This window comes from Tubulanus polymorphus, chromosome 10 (assembly GCF_964204645.1).
Source record: "Tubulanus polymorphus chromosome 10, tnTubPoly1.2, whole genome shotgun sequence".
Classification (NCBI taxonomy): domain Eukaryota; kingdom Metazoa; phylum Nemertea; class Palaeonemertea; order Tubulaniformes; family Tubulanidae; genus Tubulanus; species Tubulanus polymorphus.
The window spans coordinates 3,659,320-3,672,993 of NC_134034.1; the positions used below are offsets into that span (position 1 = coordinate 3,659,320).

The following is a 13,674-nucleotide window of genomic DNA, read 5'->3' on the forward strand; positions in this document are numbered from 1 at the left end:
ACTTTTCCCGTTAAAATCGAGATTATTTTGGACGAGGAAAGTAGTGAATTGTCTCATACTTAATTGATACACGCTTTCAGTTTTGGTTTTTTCTTACCCTTGTTTATTCCGGACCGAGCTCTTGATCCGCAGCCTTGTATTCACCATTCGCCTACCCTAAGGCGAGGCAGGTATTTCGCTTTCTACTACCCGACATTACGTTATTGGAAGATTCGCGTAGAAAGCTGGTTGGGCACGGTGTTAAGTATCGTCGCTCCTATGATCGCACGTCGTTAACGCCATTCCTATTGTGGCTTTGATTGTGATCAAATTTTCACGAATTGGTAAAAGTCGTTCAGCAAAGAAGAACCAAACTTCCAACACGTTAGAGTTACGTGCATCGAGAATGTCGTTTGCTCTTGTAGCTGTTTTTGTCGGGTGCGAATCGTCGATATTTATCGAAAAATTTCAGTTTTCGGGTTTTGCGGGTATCCCATATACTACAATAGGTAATTTGAGTCATTACGAAACGCTGATGGTTCGTCGAAAGATCGGCATCGGTTTAACCGTCGTAGATTCGTGTATGAACTTTTTAGTCTATTGTTTGTCTAATAGTAAATTCAGACATGCTGTTGTTGAGTTGATGACCTCTGAGAAATGTAAACCCCGCCGTGTTCGAAACATTCGTCAAATAAAATAAAAGCATGTGACTCAACGCATATATTGAGAAAATAAAACGTAGATGGGAGGCTGTTCTCCTGACATTGTTGCTTAAATCGCAATATCATTCTCAGCGCCCGTCGAGCGTTGCACCAGGAGGCTGGGGAAGGGGTAGTCTAGTATCTAGCCGTTGTTTTCTCAACGTAGATGCCTACAACGGTTGTAGGGGACCGTAACAACGTCTATTGTATTCAGGCTGGGGGCGGGGGCAAGTGTAAAATCGCCCATATGATGTCGTTTGGCTGTGTAAATGTAAATTCTATTGTTGATCGAGATCGAATTTTCACGAATTGGTAATTAATTAAGCCGTTCAGCAATAAAAGAACCAAACCTCCAACACGATAGACGCGCATCGAGATTGTTTAGTGTTGTTGCTGCGTAAAATTTTGGTTCGGGGTATTCTAAATTGTTCACCTTGTGGTCAGATGACCTTTTGGAGATTCAGAAACGTCGACTATGTCGAGGTTGTAAGCGCGTGTCTCCAGAATCTAGTTGGATATATTGAAGATTTGGGAATCATACGTAGATTTGGGGAATGCTGAATGCTGAAACACTGGCGAACCATCCCGCGAACCATCTCTGGGAAGACCTATACACGTCCTAGCTTCATCCACAAACATGATTCATGCTTGGTAATATTGAAAATATTCGTAGTAGAGTAGCCGTGTTAACCAGGTTTAAAATAAGTAACGAGACGAGTAGTATGGTTAACTATTAGTAGTATGGTTAACTACTGTATAGGTTAACTATTTATTTGACGCACGAGCTTTCGCTTCTAATGAGTAGAAGCTTCATCAGATAATATTGAATGGAGTGGATATTTTGCCAATGCGGCATTGTTTTAGTGAACGCTATTGAACGAATCTACCGTCGAACCATTCTTTAACGGATCTTGTGGGTAACAGCGACGTAATACCGAGTTTCGACTGCAGAATATTTTGGTACGTAGCTGTAGCCGCATGTTGGAATCCTCCGATGGCTGGAGTCCGTCTGGTTGAATCCCCGGCAGAAAACGCTGTCAGAAATATGTTTCGATGAAGATTCACGTAGGAGGACTCGATAAGAATAACCCAGCTAGAGCGGGTTTGGGCAAATTTACATCGACATAATTCCTCTCCAAGGGCGGATCTAGGAAAATTGCTGGCAAGGGTCCAACAGAAAATAGCATTCCTCAGGTAAAGCAGAAGTGGGAGGATACCCCTCGCTGATAAAATGTTTTTAGATAAATACATCCGAAAAGATGCAGATTTCTGAAGGGATCGATATCAAATTTGTAGTAGGTTTAACGATATCTGTGCTTGACGAAAAGGGCAACTTCACATCTAAATATTAAACAAACATCTAAATCATTGTTTATATTAGATTTTTAAACATTTTTCTCGCTTTATTTTCGTGTATTTTTTTTAAACATGTTTTTTAAACACCACCCTGCGCATCGTGCAGTTTATCCCGCATTGCTTATTACACAGTACTACTCTATAACCGCAGTACCGCTATCATCTATTTACAAAATATTATATTTACAGTACGACTATCGTCGTATCATTTACAAAACGATTTTCAAGCCTATAGAATGTCCCCACTAATTATTCACAAAAACACTTAAAAACTCACTTTCGTCGTGGTCATTGGTTGATCAGTACCAACCATGATCCAGTTGCTCAAAAGTTGGTTAAAGCTAAAAGGGGCCCAATTTCACGAAAAGGTTTAACCCTCAAATCAATTTGATTTCTTCATCAATTCGGTTCGTTTAAAATCGATTTAGGCCTTAATCGTTTTTGTGAAACTGGGCCCAGTACGGGTAGCAGACACGGTGACGATAAGTTCATCGTTACTATGGTATTTATCCACCGGTTATCTTGAACCACCCTCCGAGCAACTGGTCCCAGTACGTCGATGAATATTGTCCGAATGACGACTTACGCATTTGAAATCCGTTTTCGTAAAACCGGGCGTCTTTGCTTAGACGTAAACCAGGGGCCAGTTGCTCAAGATTTGGTTCGAGTTAACCAGTGGATAGTTGATACAGCGACAAGTGAAATTTCATTGTCACTTACAGTATTTATCCGCCGGTTATCTTCAACCAACTGTTGGCAACTGGACCCTGGAACGGTTCGCGTAACGGTTCGTGTTTTATGGCGCCATCTGGTGAGTGCCGGTACCCCGTATAAGTAAGTTAAGACCCATAAGCAAAGATGATATGATAAATACAGTTCCTGGACAGTGGTTTATTCAGTACTTTGTACCGTGTTCACAGTTACCTGAAACATTAAGTAGTAATGACAAGATTTTTTTTTTTCTTCAAATTTTGATATGTACGGTACCCGCTTTCGACGGTAGGTACCGAATAATGACGCATTCAACCAACAACTAGAACATCATTCTATTTAAAAACTTTTAAAAAGTTTTAATCAATTCTGCCGACTCATGAAAGCCTTTAAGCCTGTGCTCATTCACCGAGCAGTAAGGATTTTCAACAGAACTTTTTTCGCGATGGTCGTCATTAGTTCCAAAACGAATGTTGCGCATAACGCGCGAATACGCCTGGGACCAGTTGCTCAAAGGTTGGTTAGAGTTAACCAGTGGATAGTTGACAGAGTAACAATTAAAAGCCCATTCTTGCTATGGTATCTTTAACCAACCTTTAAGCAACTGGCCTCAACACACTGCATATGCCCCCGACCCATGGTGCTAGCGTGGGCTCGTACTTCACCCTCGTCCCAACGGCAACTTATTCTAACTAATCAACCACAATTACAACTAAACCTAACCTATTCTACGTGTACACTTAATTTCAGCGGTCGTATCAAACCCGTAAGCCCTTTTTTGAATGTGCTCTGCCCGAACAGGAATCATTACCATTCTTTTTTCGATTACCGCAATTCGACGGTTTCTGCAAATTCTTCGGCCGAAGTCTTCGAACGAGAACAATAAATACCAAGTCTTCGGTGAGAACGCGATCGAAAAGGGCTTCAATCCTGCTACTTACGCGATAACGAACCGTAAATTAAAACGTTAAGATACAATCTTTTTATCACTGCATATAAAATCATGTGTTAAACTGGCACCGACAAATAAAGACTGACAGAATCACAAAATTCATTTTCAATGAATCGAAATTAATTTCACACATTTCGTGTCTTTTTCATTTCCTAAGCAAAAATAAGAAATTCTATCACACACTTTCTGTAAATTACAATTTATAGTTTTTTTTTCAAACATTCGTATTTATGGAATACTGATTTCTGATTTTTAATGCCCATTTTAAAGACTTACGAGTCTCGAAACGATTAACGACGCGTACAAAAATCTCAAGTTAATTCTCAGTAAAGCGAAAGACGAACTGGACAATTGCTCGACGAATTTCAGAAATTTCGAGAGAGACTTAGTCACGCGAAAAAAAAAGAACTAAATCTCAGAAAAATGAAGAAATCCCACACTTCGTGTTAAATTATAGGATAGAATTTATCATTTTGAAACCACAACGTTTCGGCTGTCGACTAACAGCCATCACCAGGTGGAATGTGATCATTCACATTGACGGCCATCATTCCATAACAGCCATCATTCCACCTGATGATGGCTGTTAGTCGACAGCCGAAACGTTGTGGTTTCAAAATGATAATTCGAAGTGTGGGATTTGTTCATTTATCTACAGTATACACGGATCATAGTGTTTATTCGACAACTAAATCTCAGAAATTTCCAATTCTACCCTATTCGTAAAGAAAATAGGATAGCGATACTTTGTGCTCGAATTGGACGCTTACGACATGACTAGGAATTCAGTAATACAAGTTTTTTTAAACAGGAAACGGAAACAGACTACTGCAGACTGGCCGTAATGCGCGGGTATCAGACGGCAACCTAGATTTCGCGACCCCTCGGACATTCCGTACGATTTCGTAGCCATTTTCTATATTCGTAAGTGGTAAGGATCTTACAATTTCTGATCATCCACACTTCATCGGATGAAAATGAAGGACGAGCACAGAATATTAAGAGACGTTTTATCAGCGCGCCTTCAAAAACCGACCGCGCACACTTCACACATGTGTTCAATGCTTCACCAGAGACATTTTTAATCGTAAATGAACTACAAACACCAGACATTAGACGTTTTATGAGAATGCTTTCAAAATCTTATCATCCCGATTCCATATGAGTTTAGAACTCCACATTTCGTACTATAATCTGGTGAATATCTGAAGGGAGTCGTTCCAGGCCGCAGATACAATACCTACATCAAATACGTAACACGCCAAAAAATCAGACGGACATTTCTTAAACGAATATATTTACAATAATTTCGTACCGTATAAAAATATCAGCTTTCTCTCCCGACTACGCAACGCGCGATTTAACGCGGAACCGACCGACCGACCGCGGTAAAACGGTCGAACACACGATCCGTCGATTTTCATAAATACGCGTGTGTAATATGTACAGAACAAGAGATCAAAATAACGCCGCCGCACTCTGAGAAGCCATTTATATTACGTCGTCTTTAGGCGAGTCCGCGTCTTTCGTTTTCCAGCGCCGCCTTCGACCGACGCAAAATACGTCCTATATCGTAAACACAGGTTACCGGCGGCGACGGGCACTTACTAGTTCACGAACTTCAAATACGCGTCACGACGTGTCCCTTTTTCGCTGAAATATCCGGATATACGCTTTTTAAAAACAGTTTTCTATATCGCAGACAACGCTTCAGCGCCATTTTTATTATTCTATGTGTTCCTTCGAGCTGTCCTCGATGTAATCGTGCTGTAAATAATAAGATAAATATCACAATTATTATCATAATACTGGATTTGTTATGGCATTGTTCATCCGAAGCCATGAACCCATTTGCGAGGCCATTTTTCCAGCCGGAGGTATCTCCGAAGGAATAAATGATCGAATCAATACTAACAGAAACAATAGATACACGCTCAAAAAGAACTTAGGCATAAGCGGCCTGAATTGTAAGGTGTAAGCCAGGGATGAAAACGCCCCATATTGAAAAAGACGCCATATTGGTATCTCCGACTCCACATTTGTGCTAACTACCCCCAAAAACTGTCTTAAGGAGCACTCCTAACTACGGAGCGCTCCGATGTGATCATTACTGTTGACTCTTTCTAAATCGGTACGGTTAATCTCAGTAAACCGTTAATTCGGGGCAATCTTGTGTACAAGGCCGATGACTACACCTAAAACCGAAAACTATTCTTGACAATTTCTCAAAATTCATCGAGTTTTCAAGGATAAAGTGATAAAACTACGCAATAAATCGCAAGAGACGAATGAGATATCCACAATCACAAAAGTTCGAAAGAGATTTTAAAACATCAAAACTATACAGAATTTATTAAAACCTCGAATTTTCGTTTTTATCCTAAAAACCATTCTCACAATTCAGGCATATTCAAGGACCTTGAAAAACATTTTCGGCTTAGGAATTTTCAAGGAATCGAGGAGTCGTGGGAACCCTGTTCACTTAAAAATCGTGACCGAATCAAAACAGACACCGTCTATCGACTTACCACAGCTAACTGGCGACCGATGTTTCCCATTGTGACGCCACCGGAGAAAAATATACAAGGAAGCCACGATCGAACGTACAAAAAGTCTGGCTCCGTGTAACTGAAATAAGACACCAGAAATACGCACATTATTAAACATTTTTTTCACGAAGTATTTCGTTTTTTCGCAGGAATAAAATTACCATCGATAAACCGGGGCCGGGGTTTGATGAACAATTTTTTTTTGGAACCATACCGAGGCAAGCGAGGATTCGACGTTAATCCGCGAGGATCGCTAGCGGCAATGGGTTACCGCGCTCCGATTTCTGCATCTCCGCAACATTTCAATCAAATTCGTATCTCTTTTTCTCATTAAATAGTAAATCAATTTTTCATCGAAATCCATATGATACACCGAGCGAGGAAGTGGATCTTTATCTATACAATGACTCGTTAAATAATTTTCATATTTGGAAGCCTCAAAATCAAATTCAATCTGATCGAAAATGAACTTATTTTCACCAGGAATAACCCAGTGAATAGTTAAGGCATTTGCTGGTACTGGTACCTCACTATCTAGGGGTGAAAGAGGTTAACTGTTGAGTTCAAACTGGTTAAACTCTTCAGGTTTAAACTACGCGTAACCTACATTCTGACTAAATTGACAGAATGAATTAGCCGCAGGGATAAACGCTTCATAAAAGGGTGTTAAATCCCGGGTAGAGATTAATTCGAAACGAACGAACCAGTAATCCGTTGTAGCGTTGATCCCCTCCCCGGGGGATGAACGTAATCCCAGCCCCGACCAGAGGGGCGGGATAATTGCAAACACTCACCGATAGACTCCGTGATAGACGAGTAACTGAGTAACGAACGTTGCTATGACGGCGATGGCGACGCCGAGACCGAACCCGCTTCTCGAGCGGTCGAACAACCACCACAATCCGATAGACATCGCAGCTAGAGATAGCGACAACTGGAAATTATTGGCATAGGCAATTTTCTATATAAAACCGGTTAAGGATCGTAAAATAGAAGCGTTTTGTTCGAGATATTTTTTCAAGAAATTTTAACGGCACGCGTTCTAAAAGTGATCATCCACACTTCTTGCATTCAGCGCTTCGCTCTAGACAATTCTAATCAAAACTGAACTGCATATACAAACACCAGAAATTAGACATTGTATCAGCACTTTCAAAAACTGGTCGCGCTAACATGTGTTCAGTACTTCACCAGAGACATTTCTGATTGAAATTAAACGACAAACACCGGATAGTAAACATTTCATCAGCACTTTCAGAACAGATCGTCCACACTTCAAATGTGTTCAGTACTTCAGCCGAAACATTTTTAATTGAAAATGAACGACGAACACCAGACATTAGAGGTTTAATCAGCACACTTACAAAGTCTGATCATCTAGACTTCAAATGCGTTCAGTGCATCACCTGTGACAATTCTACTCGAAAAAGAACTACAAACACCAGGGCCTAGTTTTATAGACAGATATTTCCTTTAACCTGGGAGTTAACTCAATTCGTTATCAATTGAGTTAGCCCTGCGGGTTAAAGGAAATACCAGTCTATAAAACTGGGCACAGTTCCACAAAAAAGTTTAACTCAAATTTTTGGTGCAATCGCTATTGGTTACCGGTATTTCATATAATTCAATGAGGACAACAATTTAAAAATTTTAGGCTTTTTCGTGAAACTGGGCACAGACCAATAGTTCAAAAACATTCAAACATTCTTGATATAGCAGTTCACTTAGAAAACCGAGACACATTTCATTTTGGCACTTAACTGACTCAAGATCTATATTCCCCCTGCCTCGCGATTTTTTCGCAACTGAAAGGATACGGTGCTGGCATGATTGATACCGACGAACACAGCGACACATCTCATTACACTCGACCACTCGCGTTTATAACTGTGAACCTCGCCGAGTTTGTGATCTAAACACGGGTACAATAGACCGATTATAGCTGAAAATACATAACAACAACAAATTCATTAACAATCAGGCGAAAAAACTTCCCGAAATTATTACTGTCACGATAATTGCTGTGAAAAGGGGACTAGCGTGCAGAGGACGGAGTAGCTACGGGTGTCATCTGGTGGACACTCACTTGCCGCAAATGGAATCAGCTATTGCTGCATTAAAGTTGATGTCCTACTGCACGCTAGTGGCATCTGGTAGATCCTGACTTTCTACAAGTAGAATCCTCCATCGCCGCAGTAGTTGATGTCCTACTGCACACTAGCGACACCTAGTGGATCATCACTTCAAACAAGTGGAACCCTCTTTTGCTGCAATAGTTGATATGCTACTGCATACTAGTGACACCTGGTGAATCCTCACTTGCCACAAATGGAATTTTCTCAGCCGAGTGGAATCCTCTATTACTGCAGTAGCACTGTCAGTTGCTCATCATTTTCATTTTACAAAACCCCCACCGCCGAAAACACTTACCAGCTGCGATACCGCAGGCGGGCGGCACCCACCAGGCCGACGAGAATATCGTCAGCAACATCTCCGGCGGAAATATCGTGATTTTACGCTGCACCTGCAGCAGGTTAAGTACGAGCGCGAAGAAAACGCCGGTCGCGAACAGAACGCTGAATCTCAGCAATAAGTGTTGACGAGAGATCTTCATTTTGTAGTTGTAAACAGTCGGAGGTCGTCTGCTCGTCGTCGTGGCAACGATGCGTCTGCTGTTCGTGTCGGCGAACAGTTCGTATTGTTTATAGTTGGAATGATGTTTACAAACTGAACAGCGACTTCTAAAAAAACGGACAACGAAGAAAACGTTTTAATATTACGTTCAAATAAACGAAATATGATTTTTTTTTGTGCCAAAGCGAATTCAAAGATTTGTTTGAAGCACGCAGCACTTGACCCACTAAACCAAAACAATACCATTTCCCGTTTTTTATATGGTTTGAAATGAGCAGGACTTTGAACGGGCCGGTGTTTTTCCACGTATTTTTTTCTATTAGTATCAGGTCGAAGTCAAATATTCCATATCTTAATTTCGGGCAAAACAAAGTTCTTTAAACGTTTAGGTCTTTGACCTCTTTATAGTAGCTAAATGTTTGAGAAAAAAAAAAAACGTTATTTTCGGGGAAAAAAATTTAAGTCAGTCATAATACTTTAGTATCACCCCGTTAGATGACTGAATCATATCGAATGCCCTGGTCGACGCCTAACTTCCAAATTAAATCCGGCTAGTTCAATCGAACATGTATAAATGTGTGGATTATGAATTGACCCGATGACACCTATACAGGCTGTTGTAGAAGATTGAAATGGCGACATATGACAGACTGCTCCTGATAACTGACAGCTGGCTGTCTGAAAACCAACACCAAACAAGTCACAAGAAATTACATAACCACGGCCCAGTTTAACGAAAAAGTTTAAGCCTAAAACGGTTAAGTTTGAATTGTTGTTGTCCTCATTGAAAACATGAAGTAACCAATAGCAATTACACCAAAAATTTGAGTTAAACTTTTTTTGGGAAACTGGACCCAGGGCTCGGTTGCACAGTTGTAAGTTAGAGCTAGAGTTAGTTTATTTTCAATTAGTTAACTCAGAGCTAAATCTTAAATCAGAACTGTGGAACTGGACCCGGGAGCCCGATTCTTAAAGTGATCGCGTAGAGACGCAGGTCGGGTCGAAATTCTGGGCGTTTTTTTTTTCGAAAATAATATCCCACTTTCAGAGAGGGGCTTTTCCTGAATTTTTGGCACTACTTTATATAGAATGCAAGCATTTGAACTCTGCGTCTCATTTTCGATACATTTTCAGCGCAAGTACTCTAAAGGACCCGAACATTAGCGCGTGGCTGCCTTGCCTAAAGTCGAAAAATGATGAAAATCAAATCGCCCAAAGACATGGCCGGCTACGAGCCTGTACTACAGCAATAACGGTTCCATGGCTATTAAATCTAACAACTTTTCAGTAACAAAAAATTCTAAAAAAAAAACGGCCAGCTTTATGAAAACTTATGGACTCGCAACTGTGCGACTCAGGCCGGACTTTAAAAAAAAGTTCCGATTGTTTCGAACACAAACCTCCCCCCCCCCCCGATAGTGATCGCAAGCGCGGGATATCACAAGCCCCTGCTCAAAGATCATTTCAAAACCTACATAGATAATAACGTTCAGAAGGTCAGATTAAAAAAAAACCATGCACCTTTTAGATAACAAATACTTGAGCAGTGCATGGTTTGAAATATATAACCTCGGCCCGGTTTTATAGACTGGTATAACCTTCAACCCGTGGGCTAACTTAACACATTTTCAATTGGCTTAGCCCCCGGGTTAAAGGTATTACCGGTCTATAAAACCGGGCCCGGGTTTTTGTTGCGACGAAAAATGGAACTTCGGCTGAACGATTTTGAACTTTTTTTCTGTCGTGGATACGTACAGCTGTATATAATAACTATGATCTATCTGTCGGTAGAACGATTCCTTCTTCTCCTCGTTCTCCTCATCTCTACCGGCGCCGCCGCTGCTGCTGCTCCAACCAATGTCGTTATTATTCTCTGTAATCAACCCCATCGTTTTTACCGGGGCCGCCGCAAAACTAACAACTCTTAATTCCCTCTTCAAACGAGCGTGTCTTTTTTGCGCAATTTCTTCAATGAGGCCTACAGTTAATTTTCAGTAGCCAGTAAATCCTTTGTTCCAGAGAGCGCCTTTTCAACCAAGGCGAATGCACGTCCTTTTTTCGCGATTTTGACAATCAAAATATCGAATTCGGTATTTTCGGTTTCCAAACTGCTATGAAATAAATTCCAGAAGCGAATCCGTTAAGTTCTTCCGAAAATAAAATCGCCGATATAATCTAAAATCCGAACCCTCCTCAAATCAACAAGGTAGGTATGCGTGTTAAGCTTCTCCGAACAGAAATGCTGCCATGTGTTAGTTACGCTATTCCTAGAGACGACTTAGCAAAGGTTTTGAAGTTAATTTCAGAATGTTCTGTCCCCGACTGTTAAAAGCTAGATTTATAAATCCGCGGTGTTTAAAATTCTTCAGTCGGGAAATCGCTCCAAACAAAGCTCAGCGTCTCCGCGTACTAGAGATGACTGAGGACGAGTGATGAACCGAACAAACCCAGTCATAATAGCACCATCGATATCAGCTGTTGTTTATGCTAATTAGCCATGTGCTCGCGGTGTTTACACGCGTGAACATGGTGTGATATGCATTAGCATAGATTATCCCATTCACAACCAGTCGGACGCGTCTATTATCGCGCAGGGGAGACAGGTAGAGGGCTTGACTTATTGGAGAAAACTTAACTACTAAATTCACTAGAAATTAACGGATATACTAACGCTAAATGTAGCATAAACCGCTTACAAATACTTAAGGAAATGTAATATTCGCGGGAGAACTAAATGCATTGCAGGGAAATGACGACCTACTCGCCCTCGGATCTGAATGGACCGAGCCGCGAACATGGTGTGATCTCCAATCATATGATTATCAATCGACAACAATAACACACTTGAAATCTACGACGAAATCTAGGGCAAGCCTCTCGAAAAACGTAGGCATCTCCTGGCGTAATTTTTATTACCTACGCGCAGGGTTATCGAGATAATACATCGATGGGCATAAAGATAATAGTAGTACTCGATAACATCAACATTATTATGAAAATGCTTTACTTACGATCGTCTCAAATTGGACTAAATCAAAAAACTACACGGATACAGATATTTCTGTCAGAAGTAATTTTTACTACTGGACCTTCCAGCTACCAGTGCTAATGTTGTTAGGCCTATAGACCTAGCCCTTGATCTTTAGATCCTTAATCCTAAGCGGCCCTAAAACATTATTCGGACCCTATAAATTCTCTAAGCCTTAACTGTAAGAATTAATTTTCTAACTGTTACAATAATATTATTTGGACCCTAAAAATACTCTAAGCCTAATTAAGAATGAATTTTCTAAATGTTACAATGTTTATATATACATTGATACCTATGTTAGCCTATTGAAAAGGTGTCTGTGTTTGAGTGGTGAACCCAGGGCTGCCAACCGCTGAAAAGTGCCATCGAAAAAAAATTGAAAGTTTTTCAGAAAACTTTTCATTGAAATATGAAAGAAAATGTTCCAAGGGTTCTGGAAAACCGTCGAGCATTGTCTGTGCCCCTTTATCCATGGATTTGACGTAAAAATGCCCTTGTTTGGCATGATTTCGCGTAGTGATTACCCCTGAAAACCACAAGTTTGATGTTTAGTACCCTTTTTGTCGTGATTTCATATAGAAAGCGCCCCCTTAAAATTGAGTGCCATTTTAATACAATTCAGAACCCCCTCGAGATAGGGCCCCGGATCCGCCCCTCATTTCTATAGGCCTAGAGGCCTATGCTTTAAACAAATCTAATCAGTATTTCCCATTATAGAATAGTAACAAAATACTGAAAATCAGGATCAGTTGGCAGCGCTGTAAACCGCCAAGTGAGTTTCCTCGTTTCAAAACCATATGGGTTGGAAAATAATAGCGATAATGACTTCTGCAAACAAGAAATTCTTGTTCGAAGCATTTTAACAATCATCTGAGTCTCAGATAACAAGTTTGGTAGGTTGCACCAGCGACAAACCAGAAGTTACATCGCATTCAGAGGCTTTTGGCAACAGTACAGAACATCGACATAATGTGCCTTGTGAACTGCTGATGTAACAGCAAAATTATCAGTAAATGTCTGAATCTCGTTTGTTGGATACCCAGTCCCAAGCCCAGAGTTATCCATATGATGGAATTTAACAGGGGCTGCAATCATTGTTAGGTGTATGGCAGTGTGGCTGCTGAAATAGCAAGGCTTTCAATCCCCCGAAAGATACAGAAATTTAATTTCGGTGAAATCTTCTTTTTTTCACATTAGCTTGATATATTTCAACACAATTTAATTATCAGCATTGATAGAATATTGACATCCACTCTGGTAGGGGCAGAAAATATCTTTAAAAGGGTGGCTGTCTTCCAGACAGGTGGATGTAAAAATGGATGTGGTGGCCGCCCCTCTAAAACCTGAAGTGGAGAACACTGCAAGCCCCCTGCAATGCTCTCAGCCAGAGTGCCTCATTTACGGAAAATTTTTGCAGTGGACACAAACTGGTTTGCAGGAATCCTCAGCCCATGCTCTGTCGGTGGCGTTGGAACTGTGGAACAATAATTTACTGAATTTTCTTTGAAGAAATTGAAGTAAATTCGCCGCGGCAATATAATAGAACCTGCCAAAAATCGGCAATTGGCCTCGGCAATAAACAAATTGCTCCCAATGCGCCTGCCTGTTGCCGTTGGTTGGTCTAAGTTGGTACCCATACAGCAATTCATCTTAGTAAGGGAACATAATTCTCTATTTTTGACAATTCAACTTGGCCATTCAATTTGTGTGGTCAAAAAGACTCCCGAGTCCTTTTTGATATAATTCTACGTACAAAGAGAC

General features: G+C 40.7%; 1 protein-coding gene across 1 annotated transcript; it reads right to left on the minus strand.

Annotated features, from left to right (window-relative positions):
* Nucleotides 1-2,054: 2,054 nt before the first annotated feature.
* Nucleotides 2,055-11,338, minus strand: LOC141911776 (insulin-induced gene 2 protein-like). Its single transcript, XM_074802814.1, has 6 exons — nt 10,638-11,338; nt 8,679-8,989; nt 8,066-8,190; nt 7,043-7,209; nt 6,228-6,327; nt 2,055-5,466 (listed from the first exon to the last, which is right to left on the minus strand). Exons 1-6 carry the CDS (start codon nt 10,769-10,771, stop codon nt 5,425-5,427), a joined length of 879 nt encoding a protein of 292 aa, XP_074658915.1. The 5' UTR covers nt 10,772-11,338; the 3' UTR covers nt 2,055-5,424.
* Nucleotides 11,339-13,674: the final 2,336 nt, after the last annotated feature.

Excerpts from the sequence above, each read along its gene's own strand:
- LOC141911776 (XM_074802814.1), bottom strand. The coding sequence starts at position 10,771 with ATGGGGTTGATTACAGAGAATAATAACGACATTGGTTGGAGCAGCAGC. Across the intron at positions 8,191-8,678 it reads CGCCTGCGGTATCGCAGCTG|CTATAATCGGTCTATTGTAC; the intron begins GTAAGTGTTTTC and ends ATGTATTTTCAG. Across the intron at positions 7,210-8,065 it reads GTATCAATCATGCCAGCACC|AAAATTGCCTATGCCAATAA; the intron begins GTATCCTTTCAG and ends GGTTTTATATAG.